This window comes from Phaeoacremonium minimum, assembly GCF_000392275.1.
Source record: "Phaeoacremonium minimum UCRPA7 unplaced genomic scaffold PA7_03_scaffold_435, whole genome shotgun sequence".
In the NCBI taxonomy this organism is placed as follows: domain Eukaryota; kingdom Fungi; phylum Ascomycota; class Sordariomycetes; order Togniniales; family Togniniaceae; genus Phaeoacremonium; species Phaeoacremonium minimum.
The window spans coordinates 80,718-107,842 of record NW_006921337.1 but is presented as its reverse complement, the minus strand read 5'-3'; the positions used below and the strand labels follow the sequence as shown (position 1 = coordinate 107,842).

The following is a 27,125-nucleotide window of genomic DNA, read 5'->3' as shown; positions in this document are numbered from 1 at the left end:
AAGAGCCGTGCGATGAGAACGATGGGAATATGCGTCACGGTATATGATTTTACATACTAGTCAGAACTCTGCCTAGTATTCAACTGCTCTATGTACAAGCCATTTTATCGTTCTGTTTGAAAAATATGGACAAACTTCAACTTTAATTCCTTACTACTAAACGCCTGAATGCAATACAAGAACGGCCCCTTCTTTTGAGAGAAAAATTGTTTCAACCCGCACCTGTTCTCAGCTTGAAAAGCTTGATTCGGGAACGGAAGTTGAAGATTAATTGTGAAGGCAGGGAGTCGTAAAGCCAAATCCAGCCGTCAACCATACCGACTAGGATAAGGTGAAACCCTCACATCAGCATGTGGCCGCCTCGCAGCTTGCGGTGTAAATCGGATGGTGTGGACAAGTGAAGATACCACCCTCTTTGATCTTCTAATGCTGCCAAGATAGCCAATTACGTAGGACTGGCTTAACAGAAGGACTTTCCAGCACAAGTAGCCGTATCAATTTCAAGATGTTGACCATAAGGATTATCTAAGCTTTTCCAAGAGCAGAGTGAAGGTGTTTGCAAGAACGGCTACTCTGTCTCTCCAGTATCCTCCGTCACCATTGCAAATATCTTCTCCGACCTGTCAAGTTTGATGGCCCATTTGACGCCTTCAAATCCCGGTCGTGTCTTCACCACAACCTGAATGTCATCGTCCGGCTCCATGATCACCGTCGCAATATTGGTGTTGTTGGTAGTAGGAGCTTTCCATACCCCCTTAACTGGCGTCAAATCTAGCCTCGCTATGAATACAGCAACAACGGCAAGAATCTCGTTGGTGGCAAAGTGCCTGCCGGGACAGAGGGTCTTGCCGCCGCCGAACGCGCGGAAGCAGACATCGCGCGGGCGGTTCTGCTTCTCCTCGGGGAGAAACCTGCGCGGGTTGAAGTCGGTGACGTTTGCGCCCCAGAGGTCGGCGTTCTGATGGATGACACGGCTTGGCATTTGGAGCATTGAACCCTTCTTGAGCAGCCATTGGTCCAGATAGATGTCTTCCATCACCTCTCGCACCGATGTACCCATCGAGCTGTACCGGAGGACCTCTTGGTAGGCGGAGAGCAAGAGAGGACAGCCTTCCTTCAGCGCCGTTATGTCAACAGTCTTCCTGGTAGCGCCATTCTCCGTGGCCGTCTCGGTGCAGGCATCGATCTCTTTGCGGATATCTGCAAGGAGATCTGGGTGCGAGTTGAATAGAAACAGAGCCCAGAATGCTGCTGGCGCCGTGTTGACAAGGATCGCAAGTGAGCCTCCCACCTCATAGCGGGCAATGTCCTCCACCGGAACATTGTTGTCAACTCCTGATTGATAGCGGTCCCGAGCGAGAGCAGAAGCATCCTTTGCTCCCCCAGCTCTGTAGTATGCTTCGATGGCTTTAGAGACCTTCTTGAGTGCAGCAGTAGGCTTTCTACAGGTGATTGAAGGAAGGAAGCCGACCAGCAGTGCCATGAGCCCTTCTTCAAATACCCTAAGGATAGGATATCAGATTAACCCATAACTCTACTTCCATTTTCTATCACGAGCTCGTAATCCACTTACCAGAAAGCATCGGCAACGGACTTGTCATCATAAGGGTTCAGCGGACCATAGACCGACCTCGTCGTCGCAGTGGTGATGGCAGCCCTCAGCCAGGCGTACATGCCAATCTCTCGTGACTGACCTCTGGGCGGCTCCAGCAGGTCCAACGCCTTTGTGATTTCTTGGATCATGGCGTGGTTCAGATCGTCGAGCAGTGGGCCGGGCTTGAGCGCGTTCCGGATGGCCGCGGCAGACTCCATCGACAGGCCAAAGTCGCCCTCGTCGCCATTCACATTCACGCCCAAGATGGCCTGGGCTTCTCGGCTTGTTCCGCAGACCTTGGAGGCGAACTTGGCCGCGACAGGTGGGAACGCGAGCGTCTTGTGCTGCTTCTGGACCTTCTGAATGAGCTCCGGGGTGGTGGCCACATACATCTTCTGGCCCGGCAGTGGCATCGTGAAGAGCGGGGAGTTTACCCGCTTGCTGATAAAGGATGTCAGCAGATCTCATTATGATATTGATCACTTGCGTACCTAAGGTCGACATGGTAGTTGAATTTTGAGCGAGCCAGTCCTACCATATGCCCAATAATGGGGATGGACTGGGGAGCCAGCGGTGGCTCACGAGGGTCATGGCTGAATCTCTTACGAGCTACAACATAGGCAATAGTGACGACGCCGACGAAGAGAAGCAGGATGGTAGGACTTCCAGTGGTGAAGGCCATCGTATCAACTGGTTGAGAAAAGCGGAAGAGAATGCTACATGATGGTTGGGATAAGGCTGAACATGCTTTTGCCAGTCTTAGGATAGGAGCATGCAGCTCAACCCCTACACGGAGCGCCGAGCCTGTAGGATCCCCACAAGCGATTCGAATGGTGCTTTAGCTTGCGGCACGGCAGGGTTTGCGGTCAGATTATAGATCTTTGAAAGAACAAGGTCTATTGAGGCCATAAGGGCACGGCGATCTGGGACGCCTGCAATTGATCAACTTGTAAATCAGAGAATCTTTCCATTATGTCAGGACATGGTAGGTTGTATATAATAAGGATGACGATACTATAAAATGAGGTTTGCGATGAGTTGGGGTGGACTACGAGTTCCCTCTCTCTGGGATGGGCGTAACACTTTCGGCATTATCAAATGCAGTAACACCTTACTTTTTGATATAAACATTGTAGAAGTCATGATCAGCCTGACCAACTGGGGATGGGTTGTTTTCCCAGCCCCGAGGTCACCAAAAATGGCTGGTGGCTTATAGGCTGGGGAGAAGACCGCCCAATTGGAAGCGGAGTCAGCAGCCCTGAAGCGCTTAGGAGATTCCCAGGCGCCAAATCCACCCCAATCATTGCTGCCAACAATCTGCCATGATGGATGTGGAAGAGCGAAAGTGCACAAACTACCGAATGAAAGAAAAGACACAAAGCCATCGATCCGAGACAGACGCTGAAGAGACGCGCCAGGATGCAAGATGCAGCTGTTCAGGGGGTATTATACCGGTACCTCTGTGCGGCTGTTGATGGTGGACGATTGATGGCTGCACTAGTGAGGCTAAGGCCTGGCTTCGTCCTGTTTGACGGCTTTGTTACACTGTGCTACTAACTGCCTGACTAGCAGGTTAGCCAAGGAGGGAAGGGGACTTGTTCCCGAAAGCTTGCTCAATGCTCAGGGAGGGTCGGAAGGGGAAGGGCAAGGGGGGAGCCACGAGGAGGCTGCCGAAGGTTTGCACAAAGGAACGACACGTTTGGAACGTTTCCGAGAGTCTGGGACGGGAGGCTGTCGACCATGACGGAGTCGGCGCTGCTCCAGACTTACCTTGCCTTGCGCCGCAGTACTGTACCGACAGTTGTATCAGGTGAAGTATAGAGCATGAGCGGCATGTTTGGGATGTTCTTCCAGGCATGTTGAATCCATCCTTTGCCCTCCACCGAAAGTCAGATTCTGTCATGCGTGATTTTGAGTCAGCGGCGTCTCCAGATGTCTTGTCGCTTCCAGCAGTGTAGTTGAGTCAAGCCATGCCAGCGGCTGAGGCTGGATTTAGGATTATTAAGACGGGGGCGACAGCTCGGCTCGCGCGAGCTGCCCCAACGATTCAGGCAAGTCGGAGAGCCAGCCGGCCCAGTGCCACCTTCGTCATAACTGTCTCCAGACCTTTGTTTCGGAGGGCCTTCTCAGTCTATTCTCAGCTGCGCTCTTCGATGCTCTGTAGGAGACCCATTGAATTAGAGTCTTTCCCTGCTGAAAACAAAGTCGTGTCAAAAGTCCGAGTCTGAGAAAAGCTGTGTTTTCCTTGCACAGCTAATGCAAGCTGTATTGACCCCTCGTTCGTTTCTGCATGGATCCCTACAATTGGCTGACACGACCTGGATCCTTTTCCCAAGACGTGGCGGGTTTGCTGTACTCAAGTGGGGGATGCTATGCAGGCAGGGTAAAGAGCAGCAGCACCAAGCAAGCAAGCAGGCAAGCAAGCAGCAGTTCCAGGGCTGCCGGCACGCATGAAGAAGTGAAGTGCCACAAGGTAGGAGAAGCTTGCCCCATAGCTCCGAAAAGAGGAGGTTGAATCTGCGCTGCCGGGGGGAGGCATAATGCGATGGGCAACGCACATACCCACACTCGGAGCTGGGTTAAAATGCCATGATACAGCATCTGTCAAGGAAAGGTAATTAGAGGAGAGTCCAAGCTGGCAATCAGTCAGTCAGTCGAAACTGATTCGTATCGAAACGAGGCACTGTGCTGATTGAAAAGGGAAGCAAGGAGAAAGGCGAAGGCTAACGAGGTACCTTATTACGCAGGAAGTAGGTAGGTAGGTAGGTAGGTAATCACTATACATGTTTCTTCTGATTACTTGATTCAATAATACCGGTATGAGCGACGGGCCTCCGGTTCAAATTGACGGCGGCGGGAAGTGGCGCGCGCCAAGACAAAAAAACCTGAGCAAGAGAGCGAGCGTGCTCCGGAAGCGCACAGCTAAATCAGGAGCTCACATCTTCTTGACTCTTCAATGGCGGCCGAGCCTCTATATCGGAATTGACCAAGAATGCATGGTAGCACGCTGAGGTGGTATCAGGCAAGTCAGTATCTTGGTACCGCCGGACAGACTGGCCGGAAGCTGGCAGAAGGCGGCCTTTGGAAGTCGAGTTGCAACGTCAAGAACGGACGGGAGTCAACCGGCTTTGTGTGTCTGTGTGTCTGTGTGTCTGTCTCTCTCTCTCTCAAGCATCCGAGCCACCTTACCCAGGAGAGGCTATCGGATGGTTGCATGCGGGCGGACTGACTGGCCTGTGCTACCCTCTGCAGAGAGATACATTCTCTACGAACTAAGACTCTACTGCACTCCATCAAGGTGTGCTTCCACGCGATGAGCGGCAGGCACAATTCAACTCCCATACAGTTGTGCTCTGCAGAGCATTTCTAAGCACGTTTGCAAGATGAGGAGGTGATCCGAGGTAATTCCAAGCCATGCCATGCCTTTGTGCAAAGTTCATCGAGGCCTGCCTGCATTGAGCTCCCTTGCCAGTCGCTGTGTCTTTGCATTTAAGCTTACAGTAGAAACATTTTGCCTGCACCCTGGCAATAGAATACAACGCAACAATTACAAGACATGATATGGCTCGCTCCGACGGGAGATATACCCGCCTGCCTTTACTCTTTCTTACAAACACAACTACCTGACTACTTACGGGATACTGATGAGGGGATTGACGATGAGGTTGGGGTGGCGGCAACATCTAAACTCGAAGGGAGGTGACAATCAATTAATGTGCAATGTGCCCTTGGATGACTTCCGAACCAGCATGCCGAGCAGGCCTCATAAGATCGATCCGTAACACGCTAACGCACGTTCTCAGAAGTCAGTCAAGGGCAGGGGCCGCACTTTGCCCGAGGGAAGGATAGAATAGATACATATCGATGGATGTATAATGCTCCACGATGTGCATCCATTTGCAGCTGTAGGCAAGTATCTGTGTAATGTGGGCGAGCATGCCGAGAGAATGGCGCTATGCTCGCCTCCTCATAAAATAAAAATACAGACAGACACCAAAAAAAAAGGGTCGTTCGGGTTGGGCTGAGGCGAGTAAGAAAGAGTTTGGGGGTGATAATTCTTAGTCTCCGTACTGTACACTACCGAATGATAGACGCAAGCACAGGGGCAATGCCTCGTGCCACGACCGGATCAGGTCAGCTCAGCAAGGCAAATAAATCAAAGAGCATCTGATACTGGAGACCATGAGATTAGCAAATACACCTCTGCCAGGGTAATATTTGTTAATTCTGAGTGGGAATCGCGACTTCTCAGACAAGGAAGTTGCTACTTTTGTCATGACCAGCAGGGCTATAGAAATGAACAGAATCTTCGAAGCCTCAATGAGGTATTCTCAACCCTGGTTTTCTGGTATATTCAACTCGCCAAAATAACGTTTATTACCCTGGCGGAGGTGTAGAGTAACAGCAACAGCAGCAGCAAGGAGGCAGGATGAGGGGGGCCGATTTGGTGGGTTTCTGCCACAGCGTTGAAGTACCACGAGTACGTAGAATCAGATCCGCATGGATCATATCAACATCAACAGAACAGCAGCCGTGGATGGATGGATCCATCACACAACATTGGACGGGAAAGGCATGAGAGGTGAGGAGAAGCTGGACGAAAGAAGGTGACGATCGTCGAGCCCAGAGCAGCCTAGAAGAGCGGGAGTGCGCCACCATCGCAGCAGACATCCATCTCACTCCCCTGTGCCCAGCGTGCAGCGTGCAGCGTACACACCCACCTCCTCCTCTTGCTCCTCTCCATACCTAGTACCTAGGTAGGTAGGTATCATACTCGGGTACATAGGCTTGAAAGGCTGGCAGACTGACTGATGGATTATCTGAGTTCCCCTTGGGCCCTAGACATCTCGAGATCGAACTTCGCGTCCCGTGCCCGTGCTGATGCTGATGGCTGATGATGCTACTTGCCTCTCTCTCTCTCATTACACATGCCTGCCTGATGTACGCATGTATGCATCCCTGCGTCGTACTTTGGTGATAGCAAAGCCCATGCCCAGCTCTTGAGGTCTAGTGTAGGGAGCGGGTAGTGGGTATCGAAGGGGTAGCTTAGGGGGTGGGACAGTGGATTATGGCCAGGCAATTCCCAGCCAAGCCAGCCAGACCAGCCAGTTGTAGCGCTGCGCGGTACTGCAAGAAGAAAATCGGGGCATCTAGGAGCCTGTCTGGCTGGTCGTTTTCGGGGCCCAACCCAACCAAAACGGACGGACGAGGGAGCGAGGACCGGCCTCCCAGCAGCAGCACCAACCTCACTTAATACATGTCACCGTCCTACCTAGCAGCCTAGGTACTGTAGTGACTGCTATTAACGTTACTGGGAGTTAGGCAGGTAAAGGTGGTGCACGCAGGACTCACACTGTGCACTGCACCCACCACACTACCTACTGCATAGTAGGTACCTACAGTACCTAAGGGTAAGTAGGTAAGTACCTACCTGCCTTGCCTTACCTTACCTAGCAGGGCATCCCCCATCCCCCCATCCGTCGTCGTTCGTCCTTTTTCCTCCACTCCCGACCCCCGACCGACCTTCTCTCTCCATTCCGTTTCGGAAACGACCAAGGAAGGGGAAGAGCGCTCCCAACACTCCCATCGTCGTCGTCGTCGTCGTCGTCGGCCCGCCGCTCTCTCCATCCTCTCTTCTCTTGCGATATATCACGACCTGTTCTTCAATTCCATCATCTCCGCCTCAGCATTTTGCCCCCCTACCTACTACTTTGTTGTGTGGTTGTTGTGGCCGTGCTTAATGCGTCAGCTGAGCGTGCGGCGGTAGCGAAAAAGAAGCCTGCGAGCGAGCCATTTGCCAACGCCGGTTTCGAGTCAACCTCCAAACCGCCTCCTCATTTCAGCCCGGCCTTGGAAACCTCGACAAGAATCCATGCCAGCTACGCCCTCAACTCTTTCCCACCCCGTCGGATTTATACTATCTCATCGTCCAACATTACATCTCTCTGCTCAACGCCCAGAGGAAGGCTATCTGCACTTGCAGCCCTTCTCCTGTTCAGCTGCGGCGGTAACGAGCCCTATCGTTTTCACGCCCTTCACGCGCGGTGAGCATCAGCGAGACTCGCCATCCGAATTTTTGCAATTCCACAGCCATCCCGACCTACCTCGATCCCATCGCATTAAATCCAAGCATTAATCCTCAAACGCGTCCATCCACCGCTTTAACCCGGACAGGGGCACACGACTCCAACCACTACATAATACCGCACACCGCTCGCCAGGTTGTGCACGCCCTCTCCTCAACCCTCCTCATCTCCGGTGTGCCATTTGACCTGATCGGTGGCGGTCCAAGATGAGGGAAGTCAACTTCAGCATCCCCAACGTCAACAAGGCGTCGGTGGGCATCACCACCGCCTTGTATGACCGCCGGGCCCTCGACTGCACCTCCACCCTGCCTCTGATTAACTCGCTCAATCACTTGGCCTACCTCACCACATCCTCGGCACGCATTCGAGACATCTTGACCGTCGATGGCGGCATTGAACGGTTGGTATGCATCCTCAAGCAGGGCCGAAGCAAGGATATGATGGACATGTGGAAATGGAATCTCGCCTTCCAATGTGTTGTGAACATAGGGGTTCGCGGAACCGAAGCCGTCCGCACCAGGGTCGTCGAAGCCGACATGGTTCCTGTCATCGCCACCATCCTTGACAACTACATCAAAGTCATCGAGAAGTGCCGCGAAAAGGCTGAGGAGGCGAAACAGAAGCAGCTGCAGGAACATCACCGACACAGGGGTCATGATCACAGGGGAGGATCAAAGTCCTCGAGCTTCACCAACAGAGCAATGCGTCTCGATGTTGACCAGAGAACGTTCCGCAGACAAGCGCCGCCTCCCTCCATCGATGTATCCGCTGCTGCTTTTGGCGCTCCTCCTCCTCCCCCTCCTATCGACTCAACCACCGCCGACATGACACCTACCATCGCACAATACCCTGTTTCGGCTCCGTCGCCTCCGGAGCGACCTCCCTTCCATGTTCACCGGCATCATCACCATCATCACCATACCACTCGGCAAAGCGTCGCTTCTCCTTCTCGTCAAATCATCCAGCCACTCGCCTCTGCTTCGTCCTCGACCGATACCACAGATGGCTACATCAGGCCTGTGCGTGATATCGATCGGCTAGCATCAATGATGCCGTTCGTCCATCCCAGTATGACTTCACAGCCCACGTCGCCGACGACTCCCCTGCCTCCTCCACAGATTCGCTCTCCTACCGTGCGCCCTGTCTCCATGCTTGCACCTACTGGTAGATCCCGTCGGCGACCGTCGATTCGTCATCAGAACTCCACTGCCGACTCGGATGACATGAATGGTGACAGCATGCAGTCAGACGAATCTCCTGATGCCGAGATGTCTGGGACAGCTGAAATTCAGCCAGCCGTCGGAATCCAGGATATCGCAATGGAGGAAGGTGAGAGCATTCTTGCAGGAGCGGCTCTAGACTTGACCACCCCTACGGTCTCGGAGGCCCAGGATGCTGGGACATTCAACATCACACATCGTGCACCAATTGATGGTAGCATCGTCAACACCACCGCAGCTCCGACACCTGTACCAAACATGGGCTTATCGCCGAACCGGCCCACGATGGTCAGCCCTCCACAGCCGACAATGCCGAACGCGAGCGTCCCTCGTTATCTTCTCGAAAGGCAGCTGACTCCGAACCCGCAAATGCTGGCAGCCATGCCTCGGGAGGAGGACGTCTTGATGTCTCTCCAACTGCTTGCCTATGTCTCCAAGTACTGCAATCTCCGCACATACTTCCAGAAGAGTCATCTCGTCCCCCGGCTCAAGATTGGCAAGGAGCTTCAGCTTCTCGATGGAGATGATGTCGTCATTGACTCTCCAATCGATGACGAGTATGAAGAGGAATACCTTCTCCCCAATGACCTGAACATCTTCCCTCTAGTCGAGAAGTTCACTGTTCGGTATCACAGCACCGACATGCAGTACTGGGCCGGAGTTGTCATGAGGAATCTGTGTCGCAAAGATGACACAAGAGGGGGTATCCGCCAGTGTGCTTACTACCAATGCGGCAAGTGGGAGGAGTATACTCGGCAATTTGCCAAATGCCGACGCTGTCGACGAACGAAATATTGCAGCAAGGAGTGCCAGAAGAGTGCATGGGCTTTCCATCGTCACTGGTGTGTTGCTGCAACGCAATGATTGATTGGAGCATATTGAGGGCATCAAGCGGTCCTGATTGGACTTGCTGAGGAGCGGGGCGTTGTTTGAATAATGTCTATTGCAACTTTCACTCCCGGTCGACAGCATTACTGAGCAACAATCGGCATGTGTAGGCGTCTGCGTCGTGATACCATGGTCTCGTCGGTGCACAGGCTCAGCTCTGGCCTGTCCCGCGGCACCAAAACAAATTCTTTTTTCGCATCAAGGGCAGAGTTACGCACTCTAGTTCACTATACCCCGATGGACTCGAGAGCATCCACACTTTCGGGCTCCTCTACTACTTTGACTGACCCCGAAGGTCAGCATCGCAACTATTCCCACTGGCCTAACTCACCAGTGGGAACTCGTCTCGTTTCCTTTTGTCATGTCGAAATTATACAAGCGTGGAGGCAGCTGAATCCCAATTCGCTCGACTGCAATGGTCTCGCAGGGGTGGACATAGTTCACAATTATTATTACCTCGAATTCTCTTCTCGCCTCCGGCGGGTTGCCGTTCTTCGGTGACATTGGATTTCCCCAATTGGGCCTAATCACGATTTCCAACGATAGCTTTGACGGCCATCGTTTTTTCCTCAAAATCCTATCGAATGTCTGCATGGCTGTTTGGCTCTTCCCTTTGTGGCATGGATACTGGAGTCGTTCTGGGATCACTTATTGGGCTCAAGAAAGGAAAGCTTGCTGCCGAATCAGAGGATGAGAATTGGAGACGAGCATGAATATTTATGAGTACGAATACGATATCAACGTCATACGTCTTTCCAGGTTCTCTTGAGGGGACACTCGTTGGGCGTCGAGAGCAAAGAAGGGGGTGAAGAACGAGGGCGAAGATTGGTGGTGCGGTTGGAAAAAGAGATGGCTCGACCCAACTTGAAGATATCAATGTGTATGGAATGTAAAGGAGCTTTTGCAACAACCTTCGGGTGTATCTTTATCAATAAGAAGTCAAAGATCATAAAATGGTGCTTGGTGCATATCAATCCCTTAAGTGACACAGACAATGCGAATAATAAGGTCTTCAAGCAAGATGTTATCACGAGATGAAGTCACTGTATGTTTGCCGAGTTTCCTTTCAAAACATTTTTTGGCAAGCTTTTGATGACTGCAAACCGACAAGAACCTCCTTTTTGATCACGGCACCAGCTTGTCACAAATATCATAACATCCCACAAATCTATTGACTGCATAGAATACAAGGTACGGGCACCAAAAGCTCTCTCACCCTCGTCCTCGTGGCCTTGATTACCATGGCAGCAAAAGTAGACCAAAAGCTTCCAGTGATAGGACAAGCAACTTCCTATTTCACTTTGTGTGGTATCTTATATACGCGTAAAAGAGCATCTGCTCTACAAGCCTGCACTTTCGATTTGAATACATCACCGCCCTTCTACCTCTTCGATGCCACGGCCTTCCTACGGCTCTTCCCTAGCCGTGAGGTCTTGGGGATCTTGCCCTTGACGCCGCTCTTATTCCTCTTGACGCTGAAGCCGCTCAGGTCGCCCGCGCTGGCGGCATCTCCGGACTTGGAATGACGCTTCTTGCCGCCGAAGCCGTACTTCTCGTTCTTCTTCTGCCGCTTGGCGTTGGGCGCGCCGTGCTCCTCTCGGCGCCTCTTGCCGGGCTTGCTGAGCTCGCTCTCGACGCCGACGTCGAAGAGGTCAGCCTCGTTGATGGACGTGTCACCGCCGGACTCTTGTCGTTCTGTCAATGGGTCAGCATAGAAGACGGCCACAGGGGTGCGCAACTTGAATCTTACTCCTCTTCAGGGCCTTGATCTTCTCTAGTGTGTCTTTCTTGGCCTTCTGTCGCTCCTGTAGCTTTGCAACCTGGACTTGCTTGCCAAATTTCTTGAGGTCACGCAACTTGCGCGCCTCGGCGGAAGCCTTCTTTGCGGTTGCGTCTTCAACGAGCTTCTCCTTCACCTTCTCCATGTGTCCATCATCCTTGACCTAGTAGATTGCGAAATCAGTAAAAAGAAAACAAATCAAGCAGAACCATGGATTGGAGCATACCATCTCCGCGAAGTAGTCATTCGGTCTAGAGAAAGGCACGCCCTCCGCCTTCAACAGAGTACGGGCCTTCTTCGCAGCCTCCAAACTTTGTGCATAGAATTGCACTTCTCGCTGCAGATCATCCTGGATGTCTTCGATGGATTCGGCTGTGGGCTTGGAGGATACGACGGATTGATGTGTGGCAAATGGAACGCTAGAGTCGGTCGGTATTGCTATCCTGTTGAGAGCGGCAAGGAGGGCTGTGGTGTTGTTGATGCGGAGTTTGGTATGGGGGATAAGGTCCTAGAACACGCGTATGATAAGAATGAGAGCATTACGGCCGTCTGCTGGAAATGACATACTTCTTTCTCTTCATCGTCAAGATCCTCGAGATCCGACATAGCTACTGATTCCTCGTCGTCTTCCTCCTCCTCTTCCTCGGCATCCTTCGCGGGTGCCAGTGCTTTCTTCTCAGCCTTTTTAGAGGCTTCTTTTGTTTGTTTCTTGGACTTCGGGACACGCTCAATCTTCTCCTCCATCTCGACTTCGGAATCTGATGACTCGCTGTCGTTTATCGCTTCGAGATCGTACTGGGTAAATTGTCAATCCAAGTCCCAACCGCACATGTCAATGCAGCATCCAACTCACTGCTTCCTCATCTTCCTCGTCCTCGTCACTCTCCTCGGCCTCAATGTCTAGCAGACCATTTGAAGGCTCCTCATCGTCACCTTCGGAGTCTTCCTCGTCGTCCAGGCTCTCCCAGTGCTCATCGTCGTCCTCGGGGGTCTTCACCCCGCCATTTGCAGCACGGCCCGATTTGCCAGGCTTCTCTTTCTTGTGTTGCTTCTCCTTCTTCTTTTGTTTGAGCTTCTTGTAGTACTCCTGGTCTTTGCCCTGCTCGGCTTGCAGGGCGGCTCTGAGCTTTGATCGCCCCATGTTGTGTTGTGGTGGCTGGCTGTGGTAATTGTCGGGAGGGGAATGCTGCGCGGATGTTCAATTGGCAGCTGTCGCAGACCAAAGTCTTCTGCTCTCAAACTCTGCAACTTTTTTTGCGGACACAGAGCCGCTAGACCCGAAGGGTCAATTCTTTGGGCGGTGGGAGGTGACAGAAACTCTATCATATCTTATCGGTGGGGTTCTCTTATCGACTTTAGGTATCACTCCGTTTGGTTGTTTGCGTCTAAGCTCGACGACACCCGGATCCCCAGTTCCGTGTTCATGACAGCGATCGACGATGACGACAGGAATAGTGGCATTTTTCTGGTCACTACACCCTATTATTGGTCTTGCTCCCTGTCCAAGGTTTCTGCTTATTCGCCTGGGCAGGCGCACGGTCAGCCAATAAAGGCAGATCAGAATCGGTCGCGCTCGTTATCAGGCACCTTGTTGTACTCTGCTTCAGCTGCAGCGCCTCAACCTACAGAGTGTTGCTCCAATGCTCAACTTCGATTGGCTATCTGACTCTCATTCTTGTTCAAGTTCTCTATTTGTGTTTTTATATAGAAGCGAGCTCCTGCTTAGTGGCGGGAACAAGGCATAGTCTCGATGCTAGGCGGTTCTGCGAGACCTGTCCTAGTCTCGGGACATCAAGGAGAGCTCGAACTGGGGACTCAGCAAATCTGAAGAGCCCTTTGAACTTCTCAGCCTCAGACTCTCCATAAATACATATCTTTGCAAGATGCTCCATCTGTCTCCAAGGCTTAGATTGGCGCTACCCCGCAAACCCCAGATCTTGGTGGTGAAGTTTGGTCTGGTTATGCTTTTCCGAGCCTCGAGAGCGCGCCTACGGACCAGCCCGTCAGCACAATCTGCCGGACAGGTAGCAAGGATCATGCCCCCAAGCATATTCCGTCAATGGCTAGTACAATAACGATCTGCCATTCACAAGTCCTCATGCTACTTAGTGCTGTGTCAAATCCCTTGAGTTGGATGCTCATCTGGGAGAATGACCTTGGTATCTCGGTAATAAAACTCCATTCTGCGTAGGGCTGCTGACCCCTTCCGATGCCAGGGGTTGGTCATCGTGAGTACATCAAGATGCATGTACCCCCGGTCTTCGGCGGCCATTTGAATTCCTCTCCCAAGTAATTTCCATCGCGCATTGTATTCTAAACGCGAGAGAAGACGCAATGGCGGTGAATAATACCGAAACCGAAGTCCAGGCTCCCAAGGAGCCAAATGCGGACCAGGTCGAGCATCTGACAGACAGCGAGAAAGCGAACAACCCAGATACAGTCCAGACATACATTCCGTCCGAGGGCGAGTACAATGTCACATTCAAAACTTGGATCGTTGTCGGCATCCTGTCATGGAGCTATGGCGTCTCTTTCTGGATTGTGCCTAGTCTTTCCAACTGTATGACAGTTGTGGCAACTCAACTTGGTGACCCGACAGCTTCTGCCTTCTATGTGGCGGTCTACACAATGACTGTGACAATTGCATTTATGGTCTGCGGAGGTAATGCTCTCTTTCACACCAATAGTTGTCGGCACTTAGCTAATCTGACATCGTGTCATTAGCAAATAGCGATCTGTTCGGAAGACGCTGGTTTATAATCGGTGGAAATGTCCTCATGTTTATTGGCTTCATTGTCGGAGGCACAGCAAAGAGTAATAAGGCTTTGATTGCAGCAATGGCTTTCATTGGCTTCGGCGGAGGAAATGCTCAATTGGCAGCTTTCGCTCTACCAGAGTTGCTTCCCAATAAATGGCGGCACATTGCCATTGTCATCGCTGATATCGGAGTGTACTTCGACGTTGTCGTTGGACCTGTTGCTGGTCGCTTCGCCGCAGTTGATGGCGACTCAGTAAGTTGACGAGACGCTTTCATGACAGTTCAGACTGACAGTTATTAGTGGCGGTGGATTTTCTACGCGCCTGCCATATGTGCTGCGTTGTCTTTCGCAGGACTGTATCTATATTACTATCCCCCGGCACACCCTCGCGGCTTGCCGTTCAAGCAAGCCCTCCGCGAACTGGACTATGGTGGAGCAATCTTGTTCATCATTTCGGCGACGCTGATCCTGACCGGCATTGTCTACACGACTACACTTCCCTCCAGCGACCCCAAGGTTATCGGGACGCTTGTCCCAGGCTTTGCGCTGTTGGTCGTATTTGGGCTGTATGAGACGTTCATGCCGCTCAAGCAGCCCCTAACTCCAACACGCGTGTTCACTCGTGGCCATGGCCGAGAGCTCACGGCCCCATTCATCGCCGCCTTTGTCGTGACTATGTTCTACTATGCCATCAACGTCATTTATCCGACCATGATCTCTGTATTCTTTACCAACGAGACGACTGACTTCCGATATGCCGTTACGCTCACACTCCCGGCTAATCTCGGTCTCGTCTTTGGAGCGGTTCTGCTGACTCTCTTTGGCACAAAGATCGGTCATTGGAGATGGACGTTGACAGGATCTGTTACAATCATGGTTGTCTTTGGAGCTCTGCTCGCGCTGGGCACACCAACCAGGAAGGGTCTCGTGATTGCGCTCGTATTCATCGAACAAATCGGTTTCGGCTGGGCTCAGTACCTCTCAATCGCGTTTGTCCAGTTTGGAACAGATCAGACTGAGCTAGGAATTGCTGGCGGTCTTGCGTGAGTACCAATACTGAACCCCGGACTTCGATCACTGACAAGCATTCAGGGGCGTCGCTCGGTTCGCTGGCGGAGCTGTAGCAATTTCCGTCTACACCACCATTCTCACCAATGTCCAGACTAAGTCAGCAGCAAGCCTTGTACCCAAGGCGGCCCTTGCGGCCGGGCTGCCCTCGGGCTCTGTTCAGGCTCTTCTGAGCGCGTTGCCACTCGGCAGTGCAGCACTGTCCAAGGTCCCTGGCATCACCACGGATATCATTGCAGCTGCTGGTGCCGCCTTCCAACAAAGCTATGTCGTCGGATTGCGTACAACGGCCCTCGCTTCGCTCTCATTCGGCATTGTAGGCATCATTGGTAAGACGGATATAATCATCATCAGAGAACCAGTCATTGTTGCTAACTATCTTGATAGCCTGCATTTGCTGCCAGGACATTGGCCCCAAGATGAACGAGAAGATTGAGATTTTCTTGGAGAATGATGTCAATGCTGACAAGAATAAGTACCACTAAAGGCTCTTAAAAGGAATAGAAGCGTCTTCAACGGTGCGTCAAGTAAGTTTGTGCAGGTGGAGAGCTGGTCCAAGCAGGAGAGTAGGCGGTTGTCTATATCCTTAGAAGTAGTGCTCCCAAAGAATCAATATGACATATCACCTAGTGAACTTGGCTTAGAGACTACTGTATACAGACTTGAATCTGCACAACGTAATCAACCGATGTCTGTGTAAGGAGGCACCTCCTGTCCCAGGGACCCCCATCAAGGGATTAGGATCGATCGTCCGAGTGGGCCAAGGCAAGCTGAGACAGGGTCAGAACTCAATTGGACTCGATAAATTTCAAAAGAGACGTATTTTGCGCATTCTGCAGACTAGGTGCCCCTCAGGAGCCGGAAAACACCCACCGAGCTGTGGTCACAGGAGCTAATTTTGGTCACAGGAAACAATTCTGCAGGGGTGGCGCATTGGGAAGTGCACCGGGAGTGTGCTTTATATGCATGAAGACAGATAAATTCGACGAGTATGCCATCAAGACTTAACTTGAGCTCAGCAGAAAATCAAAGGCACAATAACACTGATTCATTGGATAAGACATAACAAAGTCGGAAAAATGTTTTATTTGTTTGCCTACGTCAACTTCCTGCCAAACGGCTACGATGAGGTTAGTGAGCATTCGTGTTATCCTATTGGCTGAAGCTCAATGCTGACACTGGCTATTCTACAGTGGCAGGCAGCCTACGACGACCTTGCGGCCTACGTATGGAAGGAGGAAAAGAGTACGCAGACTTATTATTTCGGAATCCCATTTGACTACAAAGATGACGTCTCGGCGACGGACGTGATGTTTGCCTTCGAGGTATACGATAACAGAGATGTGCGTCCATGAGGACCCAAAAATACCACCATCTTGTCTTGCACATGCTAATGATATAACCCAGGGTCTTTACAAAACTCACTTCACGTCCCCTGCCATGGGCAAATTCACCAAGAAAGCCTTGCCCGTTATGTCCACCGGTTTCGACCTTGCCCACTACAGTGACATTGGCGGTTTCCTCGATGCTCCCGGCGACGGCCGACAATGTGCCGTGATGCAAGACATCAGAATCATCTGCAAGTCCTCTGAAGCTAAGAGGATAGCTGGAGAACGGTTGGCCAAAATTGCCAAAATCCTGGAGGGCGAATCGGATAAGGCCGGCGTACAGACATGGATGGCCTTTGAGAGCCTAGACAATCACTTAGACCTTCGGATCTTCGGTCGTTATGAAAGTCAGGCGGCTTTGCAGAAGCTAAATGCTCGCAAGGAGCTGGTTGACTTTTGGACGGCGAGCAGGGAGGACGACATTAACAGAATCGACCAGAGAAACTATGTACCCAACGACAAGGGCTGGTTGCATCGCTGAGAGTAGGGATGATCGACCTTAGTGTAGATGCCTTGACATAAATATGATCACGGAAAAGAAGACGTTTATTTGAGATTGTGTACGAGAAACCGGTTTGTGATTGATTTGTTATGTAACTAAATGAAACGAGCGTCCAAGCCCTCCGTTTAAGATTATATAAAAGAACCTGCTATCCGACAACCGAAAGGCACATCGGCTAACAGGCCATCCAATATGTTTGATAATACATTTGTCCTCTCAGATAGCCGAGGCATCGTCGAGAACGAGAAGAAGAAGCGTAATTGCTATCGTGTGTGGAGGGACGTAATGACGGCAAGCTGTCTCCCTCAACCATCGTCGATAAAGGCTGATGGCTTGTGTGAGAGAAAGAAGACATTGTGTGAGTGTGCGTATATGAGACTGGTTAACTGTGCACTCAAAGTTGCCCAGTTGGAGTTGGACTTGGAGTAGCCGGGGGGAAGATTTTGTGCCGTCTTGAAGAGGTGAATCCGACCCAGATTATGGGCAGCTTATCCGTCTGTCTCATTTGCCAAAATGAAGCGTTTTACATGATAACGCAGTAGTTGGAGCCAACGCCGGCGACGGGCTTGGGGGTGGGAGTCTGCTTGGTGGTGGAAGGCATTTTGGTTGGTTTTGTTGGGTGGTTTCGAGACTATAATGTTTTGAGGTTTAGAAGTTGGGGTTGAATCGAATGATGATCAAGGAGACTCGAAGAGGATGGGAAGGTCAACAATTTATACACGAAAGGATCCTCACTTCGCTGCGGTCGAAATGTCAGTCTGTCGAAGTGGCAAGTCGCACTTCATTAAGCAAGCAAGATAATATGAGCATTCTGGTTAGTCGAACGGTACCCCTTTGATGCACTCCTACGTAAATCAGCCAACAAAACGAAAGATGGCCTTGCGCTCCCTGTGCTCAAATCTTCATGCGGGTTTGCATAATATTGGTTCGTTAGTATTGTGGTTGAAGAACAAGGCAATGCTTTGACAGAGCAGCTCGGATATTGTGACTACCAGTCGAGGTGGCTGATCTGCGACGACCTAGGACGATCTAGTTCTCCTGGAAGGCCTCAAAATCCCTGAAAGAACAAAAAGAGCACACAAATGGAGATTACGGCGGCTGGCTGATATAAAGAGCGATCATATGCAAGATGTTCGTTGTGATGTGTTCGAGGAGTTTAAGTGGGTCCTTAGTATTGTGCTCTTAGTATTGTTAACCCCTGAACTGCCACCGAACGCCACGAGATAGTCGGTGTATGACAAAGACCAAACTGGCACGCAGTGCCTGCTCCAAATCTATCTCGTAAAGGATTTTGTACTTTTCAGCTTTGTGCCTGACTTTCTCCCAGCCGATGGCTCACTCTGTGGCGCACACAGAGCGGGTTGCCATGTGTGCGGCATGACTCTCGGTTGCTGGATTTGCCGAACGGGGCCAACGGTGCATCATTCACCTTCTAGAAACGAGTGAACGGTAGCCTTACTTCGTGTCAGCTTCTTGAATGGCCAAACGTGAGGTCGGGAGGCCGTCTCGGGGAATACACACCATTTGCCCTTGAGTGTGATGACCACCCATGGAGCGCCCGTCTCGTCAATCTCCTTCTCTACCTTGGTGTTGAAGCAAATAGCACTCATAATTCCGTCTCCAAACTTCTCGTTGAGAATTGCCTTATACGCGTACCCGTAGTTCTGGACAATTTCATAGAGTCTGTAAATAAGGGGCTCCACAGGAGGCATGGGGCCAGCTCGGCCTCTGTCTGGGAAACCCATTAATTGAGGTGCAAGAATCTCCTTGGGAATAGCTAAGAGCTCAGAAAGCTTCTCGACATCTTCGGCGGAGGCTGTGGCTTGTCCGTAGAAGATAGCAGCAACAGCGACTTCGGACCTGCCCAACTTCTCAGCGATAGCCTCGAAGCTGAGACCAGCCTGGGTCTTGGCAGTGAACAATGTCTGTGAGTAGGCAGGAAGACGGTCTACAATGGAGCTCTGTATGTTCAGTCTTAGTATTGTGTCCTTCAGTAGCTGGGTTTGGACGTACATCGAGGCTCGCGAGTCGAGGAGCCTGTGCCATCTTGGATTGGGATTAGTCGTCAAAAATCTGTTGAGAATGGATAGATCTGAAGCTGGTTAATAACGTTTCGCCTCCAAATAACAATATAGAGAAGATGTCCGTTTTATTCTCTCAGAAACTCGGAGCATTTGAAAAGCCAAGATTTCGATGAAGTAATGCAAGCGCTGTAATCCGCGCGGTAGTTGTTCTAACCCCGCGTTGGGGCAACTCTGCCGGAGAAATCCCGGACTCTCGGGATACCCGATCGAACCAAAGCCTCGGGAACCGCCAAGATACGATCAGAGCCCTATGAAGACACACCAGGACAGTTGAGAAAGCATAAATAGACGCTTTATTCATCTTTACTAAGTTCGTATGTCTGTGACACCCAGGAGTCACATATCGCTGGTGCGGAAACCCCGTAAGGGAACACTTCAGTCGCCGCTCTAGTATTCGGGATTTGAAGCGTGGCCCCCGAGTAGAAATATAACATGCTGGTCTAATCTAACATGCAAATGACGCGGAAATACAAATTCTGCTCTCATGAGTCATCTCAAAGTACTGTAATATGTCGTGACCAGTCCTTTCTTGCCGCTCCTCTCAAATCGTCAACGTTGAGGAGATCGACACCTTCTTGAACAAGAAGGCTCCATATGTGATTTCTGATGCTGATAGGCCACGATGGCAATTCCCAGTATCGGACTTTCAATCCTTGTTCATGGGCCGCTTGTATCTGGGTTTTGACTGTCCGTAGTTGGTCCGGGTTGAAACCGTCTAGCCATACCTGACCAACCGCTTCCTTGAGAGAGACACTCGCGTACCAGGAGTTGGTTGTGTTAAAGTTAGAGTCAGGTAGACGGTCGAGTGGCACGTCATAGAAAACGTCTCGGTAGGTATCATTCGCAACGATCTGGTCGAATGGTGTGTTACCAGAGCCGACAACGGTAACAGGTCCAAGCTTGAGCTCGCCATTATCGAATGTAGTGAGCCACCCTCTCGATCTCAGGGGTTCAAGCTGCTCGACAACCCAAGGCCAAGTTGTCTCTCCATCAGTCTTGACATCGACAAGAAGAGTCAGGGTCTGGTCTGGATCCGCATCGAAAACACCTCGCCTCGAGCCCTGATAAAATGCGGTAGAGGGGTTTTGTCGTTGAAGAATCTCAACTATGGGATTCACATAAAGAGACTGGAAGGTTCGGCTTGGCTGTAGAGCGGCGAGATCATGACCGACAAATAAGTCGTCTGTACTGTTGTAATTCTCGAGCCAGACATCAGCCTCGACGCTGATGCAACCTGCGTGAAGCGCAGAAAATAGAGGCACCTTGCGCCAATAGTCATTATGAGAATGTATTGGCTTGGGTATCACGTCTCGGAGAAAGTTTGTCGGGTACCATGCGAGTGCTTCGGTGCCGGTGCCTTGTTCCCCCCAGTTGAGGAAGAAATCGTCGGTGTGCTCCTCTTCTTCTGTCCATAACCTCCGGGACAAGAAAACTAATATGTTGACTGCTAATAAAAGACCACTGAAATCTGTTAGAAAAGACTGATAGGTTTTAAGATCTGGAAGCACTCACAACAGCGTGAACCCACACATCCTAGCACAGACTGTCCACCTCCGTACCCGGCGTCTTGGGCGGCTGGGAAAGATATCCTCTCCATCAGTCGTGAGGGTGACGGACTCAATGTCAATATCGTCTTTGTCTGAATATATTTCCCGGTCCTCGACGTGAGGCCCCTTGGCCCCGTAGTCTTGGATTTTGTCAAGTGAAGACATCGCTTGGCCGTGGCGTAGTACTGTTTCTCTTTGGTAGATTCAAAAACTCTATCCAAGGAGACTCAACCGATGATAAAGAGAGCGAATGGCTCTCTATGATCTAGAAGAGGGTTGTGGCTGCGGTCAAGCGAACGACAACAGATCATGCCCAGGACTAGTATAATTCCAGCGGAGACATGGTGATTATCCTTAGTGCCTCAGTCAAATGATCGTCGAAGGAGCGGTAATGGAGATAGCGAGCAGTCTGCCCTAAGTTCCCCGTTGAGTAGATGTAGTATCCTGTGATTGGATTTATAAGCCTCTCGAGCAGTCGTCAACTCCTCAGATCCTGACGACAGCACTGATGGTTGGAGGACAGAAGATGGGAGAGGCCCGAGGCGCAAAGAGGCGCACCGCTCCCTATATGACCTGTATGTGGGCGCCATCGCGAGCGAAGCTTGAGCCATTTGGGGAGAGTCACCGATACCTAGGTAGTTAGCTCGAGATAGTTATGCTTAATGAATAGACCAACTCCTGCAACGAGTGCCGACCACACCCCTTAAGGATTGGACGAGAGCGCTTGTTAGCCGGGATCGGCGGTGATTGGTGGGATGTGATCTGGGAGATCAATATTAGCTTATCGCGCGATAACATGGCTTGGTTGGGGAATTTTCACTGGTCGACCGCCGACCGGCCTAGACCTCCTTGGCTTTTTGAATCTTTGCTCCTTGTATTCTAGCAACACCATCACGACTTCGCTAGGACATTTTCTCTAGATAAGCTCGACTCCACAAAGTAGTCACGATGCCTCACAAGCACACTCGCAGGGAGAAAGACCCCTCAACGTGCGTCGCCACTACGCTTCCTTCGCGCAATGAACTATTGAACTGACAAACGCCCGCGTAGATTCGATCTCCCTCCATCGCAGATTGCAAAGCCTCTACCGGTCACCTCTTTGAAGCAGAAAGCGCAGGCCGCAAAGTCCGACGATGCAGACCACAACAAGGCGCCCAAGCGCAAGAGAGGTCAATCCACGACCGACGATGTACCCCGCGCCTTTAAGCGGCTAATGGCCTTTGCTGGGGGGAAGAAAACGAGAAACGGACTCGACGACGGCAATGGTGCAGGCGGCAAAAAGCAGAAGAAGACCCAGAAAGAATCTTCCACGACAGAAGAAGAGGTCAGACCTGATGTACCCACCATTCGTCCTGGAGAGAAGTTGGCAGACTATTCTCGCCGTGTCGACGCTGCTCTTCCTCTCAGCGGTCTGGTCACCAAGACGGTCAAAAATGGAGTAGACCCTCTTGGACTAAAAGTACGCCGAACAAGGAAAGAGAAGAAGATGCACAAGCTCTACGACGAGTGGAGGGAAGAGGACCGAAAGATCAAAGAGAAACGGGAAGAAGAGTTGGAGCTTGCTGAAGAGCGCGAGCTGGAGAATGACGCTCTAGGAGTCTCATGGAAAGTGGCTTTTGGAGAGGAGAGCAGTGGAGGCAAAAATAAGAAGAAGAAGAAGAACAAGAGGGGCAGATATGTTGGCGAAGCAGCTGATCGAGAGGAAGATCCTTGGGAGGAGATCAAGAAGAAGAGAGGAGAGAGCAAAATTGGCCTACACGATGTCGCTCTGGCTCCCCCAGAGTTCAGCAAATTGCCTCGAAAGAAGATCACTATCGGCGGAGCGGTAGTAGATGTAGGAAGTGTCCCTAAAGCGGCTGGTAGCTTGAGACGACGAGAAGAGCTTCAGGAAGTTCGTGAGCAGGTTGTCGCCAACTACAGGAAGAAGGCCGAAGAAAAGAGATCGGCACTTCAAGGATAGGCAGCCGAGCGCCCATAGTCAGAGAAAATCAGTTGAAAATTATAGCAATTGATAGATTTTTAGCTACTCTACCTGCTTCACCAACACCCAACCTCTCAACAAGAGCGCGACCAAATCAACTGCTCTCCCTCAACCCCTCAGCACTTGCCCTGCTCTTTTTTTTTTAAAAGCAAAGTCCTTGACCTAATTCAGCGTACTTAATTGCATACAAAACTTGGTCGGATGTTAAGCATTCCTAGCAATAGTGCGTTGAGCATCTTGTCGGGAGGCTTGAATTCAGCACCCCAGGGTGTAGCCTTAGTAAGGAACCCACTTTTCACCAAAGTCAAGTCAGGCGCGTCACATTTACCATTCCTTCCACTCCGAGGTTCTTGGTTCGAGCCACTTCTTGACCAAACCTCACAGCAAATTTTACCTCCGCCTAAGAATGAGCAAGAAGTTGCTGCACAATGGCGAGGGGCCTCGATGAGTTGGTGGAGTCGCTGGTGGGCGAAATTTCGTATTTCGGAAATGGTACGTCACAAATTTTCGCTTCTCAGTCAAATGTCATCAATACCCCCCTGCGTGTATCAACCGTGACTCTATCTCGGATGATATCCAGGGGTAGCACACATTTAGACGCCTATTCTAATGAGTCTATAATCTTGTCGGAGCTTACCCTAACACAATAGCCCATCTGTGACGGTGCGGAGAAGAGTACTGGCTTAACAACTACTAATTGATGATAGGTTGCACCGTTGCTGAACTTATCGCGGCAATCAAGAACTTCCAGGCTACTGGCAATGGCGAGGAAGATTTCGTCGATGATGATGTACCTGATGGCGCAGATCAAGTTGAATCCTCTACTCCAGTAACTGATGCAGACCTCAGCCTCGCGCGTATAGCCTGGGATTGGCTGGTACGTCGAGGGGAGGTGCGAGTTGGACCTCAAGGAGAATGGAACCACCTTTCAATCGACGATGTTCTTGCCCTACCAGAAGAAGTTGTTGGCGAATTGGCGGAGGCTCAAAGCGACCACACAGTCTCAGATCCTATGCCTAGCAATGGGGGTGGCTCTCCTTCTAAGACCCACCCTGCTGCTAGACCACGGCTATTCGTCGACGAAGAGACGATATGGAAGACCCTGACAGGACACGGAGTTGATTACAAGCGTGTTCCGATGCTCGAGTGGAAGGCTTTGGTCGGGATCGCGTCTGCGAAAGAAGCCGGGATACTTCAAGGCGATCTCGTACGATTGACAGGACAGGACAAACGCTCAGTCCCGAAGAGAACAGACTTTCTAGCGCAGAAAGGTTACATTACAAAGCGCACCACGATGGTCAGGGGATCCAAAACCAGCAGATTATGGCTGTCTAAATTCGCCCCGTCTTTGATGCAGAAGACCGATCCGTCCGCAAATCGGTCGCAGGGTTTCAACATGTCCAAGGATGCCTTGATCAGTAATTTGGACCCGGTACCTTGGTGTGACAAATGGAACGGCGACAATATCGACTACCTGGCATTTGGACAAACCTTCATGGCTTTGGTCAAGGCTTGGAACGTCATGAGATTCCGAGATCTAAAGCAGAAACTGGGTATCTTGGAACGCCAATGGCAGATGAAGATCCTTGCCAAAGAGTCTCGTCGTTTTGTTGCCATGGGAGTAGTCAAATACACTGCTGCCGTTTTTCAAGATAATCGACAAGTCTTCAAGGACTGTGTCAAGTACGTAAGAGACTTGACCGATGAAGAATGGAGAAAATTCCTTGCAACTGGCAAGAGAACGTCACAATACTCGGACCAGACTCAGAATAGGCAGCCCAAAACGGCTGCTACTTCAACAGCGAAGGAGTCCAAACGAGGTCGCGACGACGTTCCGCTGATACCTGTGGAGACAGTGGGTGAAGGACCTCCCCAGCACAGCAGCCGGATCTCGAATACATTATCGGCATGGGTTCCTGAGAAGCCCTTGTCGAATACCGTATACGAAACTGTACGACGAGCTGGCCGACGAGGAATTTCAAACCCTAGGCTTAGCGCCGCGACAACTGGTTTCTCATTCCGCCGGTATATGTTCACCAACCTCAATAGCATGACCACTCCTGGTACACAACCAATCCACCTTCGAGACTTTCAATTGGTAAATGAGTTGATGCGAAGCGGGAAAACCTCGGCATACATGTATTTTGTAAAGCAATTAATCACTCCATCGCCAGCCCCAGATGCTAGATTGGAGGATAATGGCGGCGAAAACTCAGTGGATGAGCCTGAGCATGATCGGATTGACCAGGATGCTTATGGATTCCCAAAGGTTTCCTCTAAAGTATTCGGGCGTGACGTCGCAAGTTTGTCAGATCTCGGCTCTGTTAGACGCAGAAACCCCAGGCCTCGGCCGCTGAAAATCCCTAAAACTGAGAATATTCAAGAAACTAGCACTTTCGAAGCTACGACTGCGTCTATGGCTCAAGAAATGCCACCTCGAAAGCCAAGAGGCCGACCAAGAAAGCGAAAATTAAGTCAGATTGAGGAGCCTATACAGATCGAGCCTCCGACACCTGCTACGGGGACATTAGCTAACCTATGGGACATGAATGGGGATGTACCGGCACCTCAGGCATCTCATCCCGATGCTGAAGGCCCTCCTCATTCCCAAGAAATTATCCCTGGGGTGTTCATTGGTCAGCCGGGGTCTCTCAACCCGAATCCTCGAGGGAAAGGCCGAGGACGCCCGAAGAAATCTCTCGTTGTGATCTTCAAGTCAGCCAGAATCAAGGATTTGAGTCTCTCTAACCGACAGACATCAGTGGTGCAGTCGCCACAAGACCCCTTGACGAGTGCTGGTCAAGATGGCCCGATTACCGAGAATGATCCCGCCTCAGATATGCTCGTTGTCGTTACTCCAGAACACGACGAAGCCAGATCTCCTACAAGGCTTGAGCCCGAAGGCGAAGACCAAGTGATAGCCAACAATGAGCCCTCCCCACGCCGCGGCCGGGGCCGTAAAGGCGCTGGGTCTCAACCTGGGAAATATCGTTGTGAAAAATGCGGAAGATCCTGGAAGAATGATAATGGCTTGGCTTATCATTTAGAGAAATCCCAAACAAGTTGCAATCCAAATCATGTACTAGGACCGCCAAGTATAAGTGAGGACAAACCACGCAAGCGAAGGAGGATTGTCTCGACACAAACAACCTCTGAGCCACAAGAGCCAGAAGCCACGCCTCCTCCCATCACCCCCATAGCCTCAATGCGGTCTGCGCGAGCGGTGCCCTCGCCAAATGTCAAGAGGTTCGCCCGACGACAGGTGTTTCCAGCAACGGGGTTTCTCGCCCCCATGGGGCTCCAATCCAGCGTGGAATTAAGCAATCATGGCGAATACTTCGACAGCCCACAGTCTCTAATCGCCAATAATGATATAGCGGCTGTCGAAAAGCCTAGACCAGGATCACCCCGAAGAGAGGGAGAGGACAAAAATCCCGCTATGGACACTCAGGCAACGAAGAACGAATCGGCGACTGGTGAAAATATCTCTTCAGGCAAAACCTCCAGCCAAACCCATGTTCATTCCGCGGTATATTCTGCAAAGTCTGATGAAATATCTGAACATGGCTTGGCTAGTCGTATGGGTCAAGTGGAAAAATCACCACATGGTCAGCCTGATGCAGTATCAGAGGCCAATGAACTCGATTCGATTTTCCCCGTGGGAGTTCCAAAACCAGTAGGACTGTCTACCTCCAGACAGGCGTCTCGGACCCCTGCGATAGAGCTGGCTCCCATCTCTCCTGAGATTAGACCTCGGCAATCCTTGGATGTTGAAGACTCCTCCTCTCCGGTGGAACTTACTCCATCTATCGAGTCTGCGGTGTCACATCCTAATGATGATGATACAATACCTCGATTTAGGATGCCCGAAGACAGAGACACTACAAAACTACCCGAGTCGGCACTGCGGACTTACCAGGCCATGGAGATCATAAGATATCTACTTCACCATAACGATGGAGTTTTCCCCGCAGAGAAGGCTCTCTACACTGCTGTCTCCAAAGTATGGAAAGATGACATAGGGGGCGATGTCCCTCCTAGTTCATACTCATGCGGCGTTGCAGTGAAGAATCTCACAAGGGAAAAGGAAATTAAACTTGAGACATACAGTGCTCGCAATGCTCAAGGTGCATTCGTCATCTGTCAGCTCATCATGAAGGTTGGCGTGGAACATCATGCTCCTGCTGCTGTCGCTATGAAAAAACGAGTTCTTAGTGCTCATCCTGCG

At 51.1% G+C, this 27,125-nt stretch overlaps 7 protein-coding genes across 7 annotated transcripts; 4 read left to right on the top strand and 3 right to left on the bottom strand.

Annotated features, from left to right (window-relative positions):
- Positions 1 to 568: 568 nt before the first annotated feature.
- UCRPA7_5797 (putative cytochrome p450 protein) lies at positions 569 to 2,276 on the bottom strand (the record flags this gene model as incomplete). Its single annotated transcript, XM_007918341.1, has 3 exons — positions 569 to 1,502; positions 1,574 to 2,035; positions 2,086 to 2,276. 3 exons carry the CDS (start codon positions 2,274 to 2,276, stop codon positions 569 to 571), a joined length of 1,587 nt encoding a protein of 528 aa, XP_007916532.1.
- Positions 2,277 to 7,886: 5,610 nt separating this feature from the next.
- On the top strand, positions 7,887 to 9,764 carry UCRPA7_5796 (putative mynd domain protein; the record flags this gene model as incomplete). The annotated part of the gene is made up of 1 exon (XM_007918340.1): positions 7,887 to 9,764. One exon carries the CDS (start codon positions 7,887 to 7,889, stop codon positions 9,762 to 9,764), a length of 1,878 nt encoding a protein of 625 aa, XP_007916531.1.
- A 1,405-nt stretch (positions 9,765 to 11,169) lies between these two features.
- On the bottom strand, positions 11,170 to 12,709 carry UCRPA7_5795 (putative rrna processing protein; the record flags this gene model as incomplete). The annotated part of the gene is made up of 5 exons (XM_007918339.1): positions 11,170 to 11,483; positions 11,539 to 11,731; positions 11,795 to 12,076; positions 12,136 to 12,363; positions 12,422 to 12,709. The coding sequence occupies 5 exons, from the start codon at positions 12,707 to 12,709 to the stop codon at positions 11,170 to 11,172; spliced, it is 1,305 nt and encodes a 434-aa protein (XP_007916530.1).
- A 1,193-nt stretch (positions 12,710 to 13,902) lies between these two features.
- Positions 13,903 to 15,880, top strand: UCRPA7_5794 (putative trichothecene efflux pump protein; the record flags this gene model as incomplete). The annotated part of the gene is made up of 5 exons (XM_007918338.1): positions 13,903 to 14,230; positions 14,293 to 14,579; positions 14,628 to 15,370; positions 15,420 to 15,724; positions 15,783 to 15,880. The coding sequence occupies 5 exons, from the start codon at positions 13,903 to 13,905 to the stop codon at positions 15,878 to 15,880; spliced, it is 1,761 nt and encodes a 586-aa protein (XP_007916529.1).
- Positions 15,881 to 16,083: 203 nt separating this feature from the next.
- UCRPA7_5793 (hypothetical protein) lies at positions 16,084 to 17,264 on the top strand (the record flags this gene model as incomplete). Its single annotated transcript, XM_007918337.1, has 4 exons — positions 16,084 to 16,091; positions 16,456 to 16,525; positions 16,589 to 16,738; positions 16,803 to 17,264. 4 exons carry the CDS (start codon positions 16,084 to 16,086, stop codon positions 17,262 to 17,264), a joined length of 690 nt encoding a protein of 229 aa, XP_007916528.1.
- Positions 17,265 to 18,706: 1,442 nt separating this feature from the next.
- Positions 18,707 to 19,331, bottom strand: UCRPA7_5792 (putative cyanate hydratase protein; the record flags this gene model as incomplete). Its single annotated transcript, XM_007918336.1, has 2 exons — positions 18,707 to 19,246; positions 19,299 to 19,331. The coding sequence occupies 2 exons, from the start codon at positions 19,329 to 19,331 to the stop codon at positions 18,707 to 18,709; spliced, it is 573 nt and encodes a 190-aa protein (XP_007916527.1).
- Positions 19,332 to 21,864: 2,533 nt separating this feature from the next.
- UCRPA7_5791 (putative urease accessory protein) lies at positions 21,865 to 22,876 on the top strand (the record flags this gene model as incomplete). Its single annotated transcript, XM_007918335.1, has 2 exons — positions 21,865 to 21,905; positions 21,967 to 22,876. 2 exons carry the CDS (start codon positions 21,865 to 21,867, stop codon positions 22,874 to 22,876), a joined length of 951 nt encoding a protein of 316 aa, XP_007916526.1.
- Between the last annotated feature and the right edge of the window lie 4,249 nt (positions 22,877 to 27,125).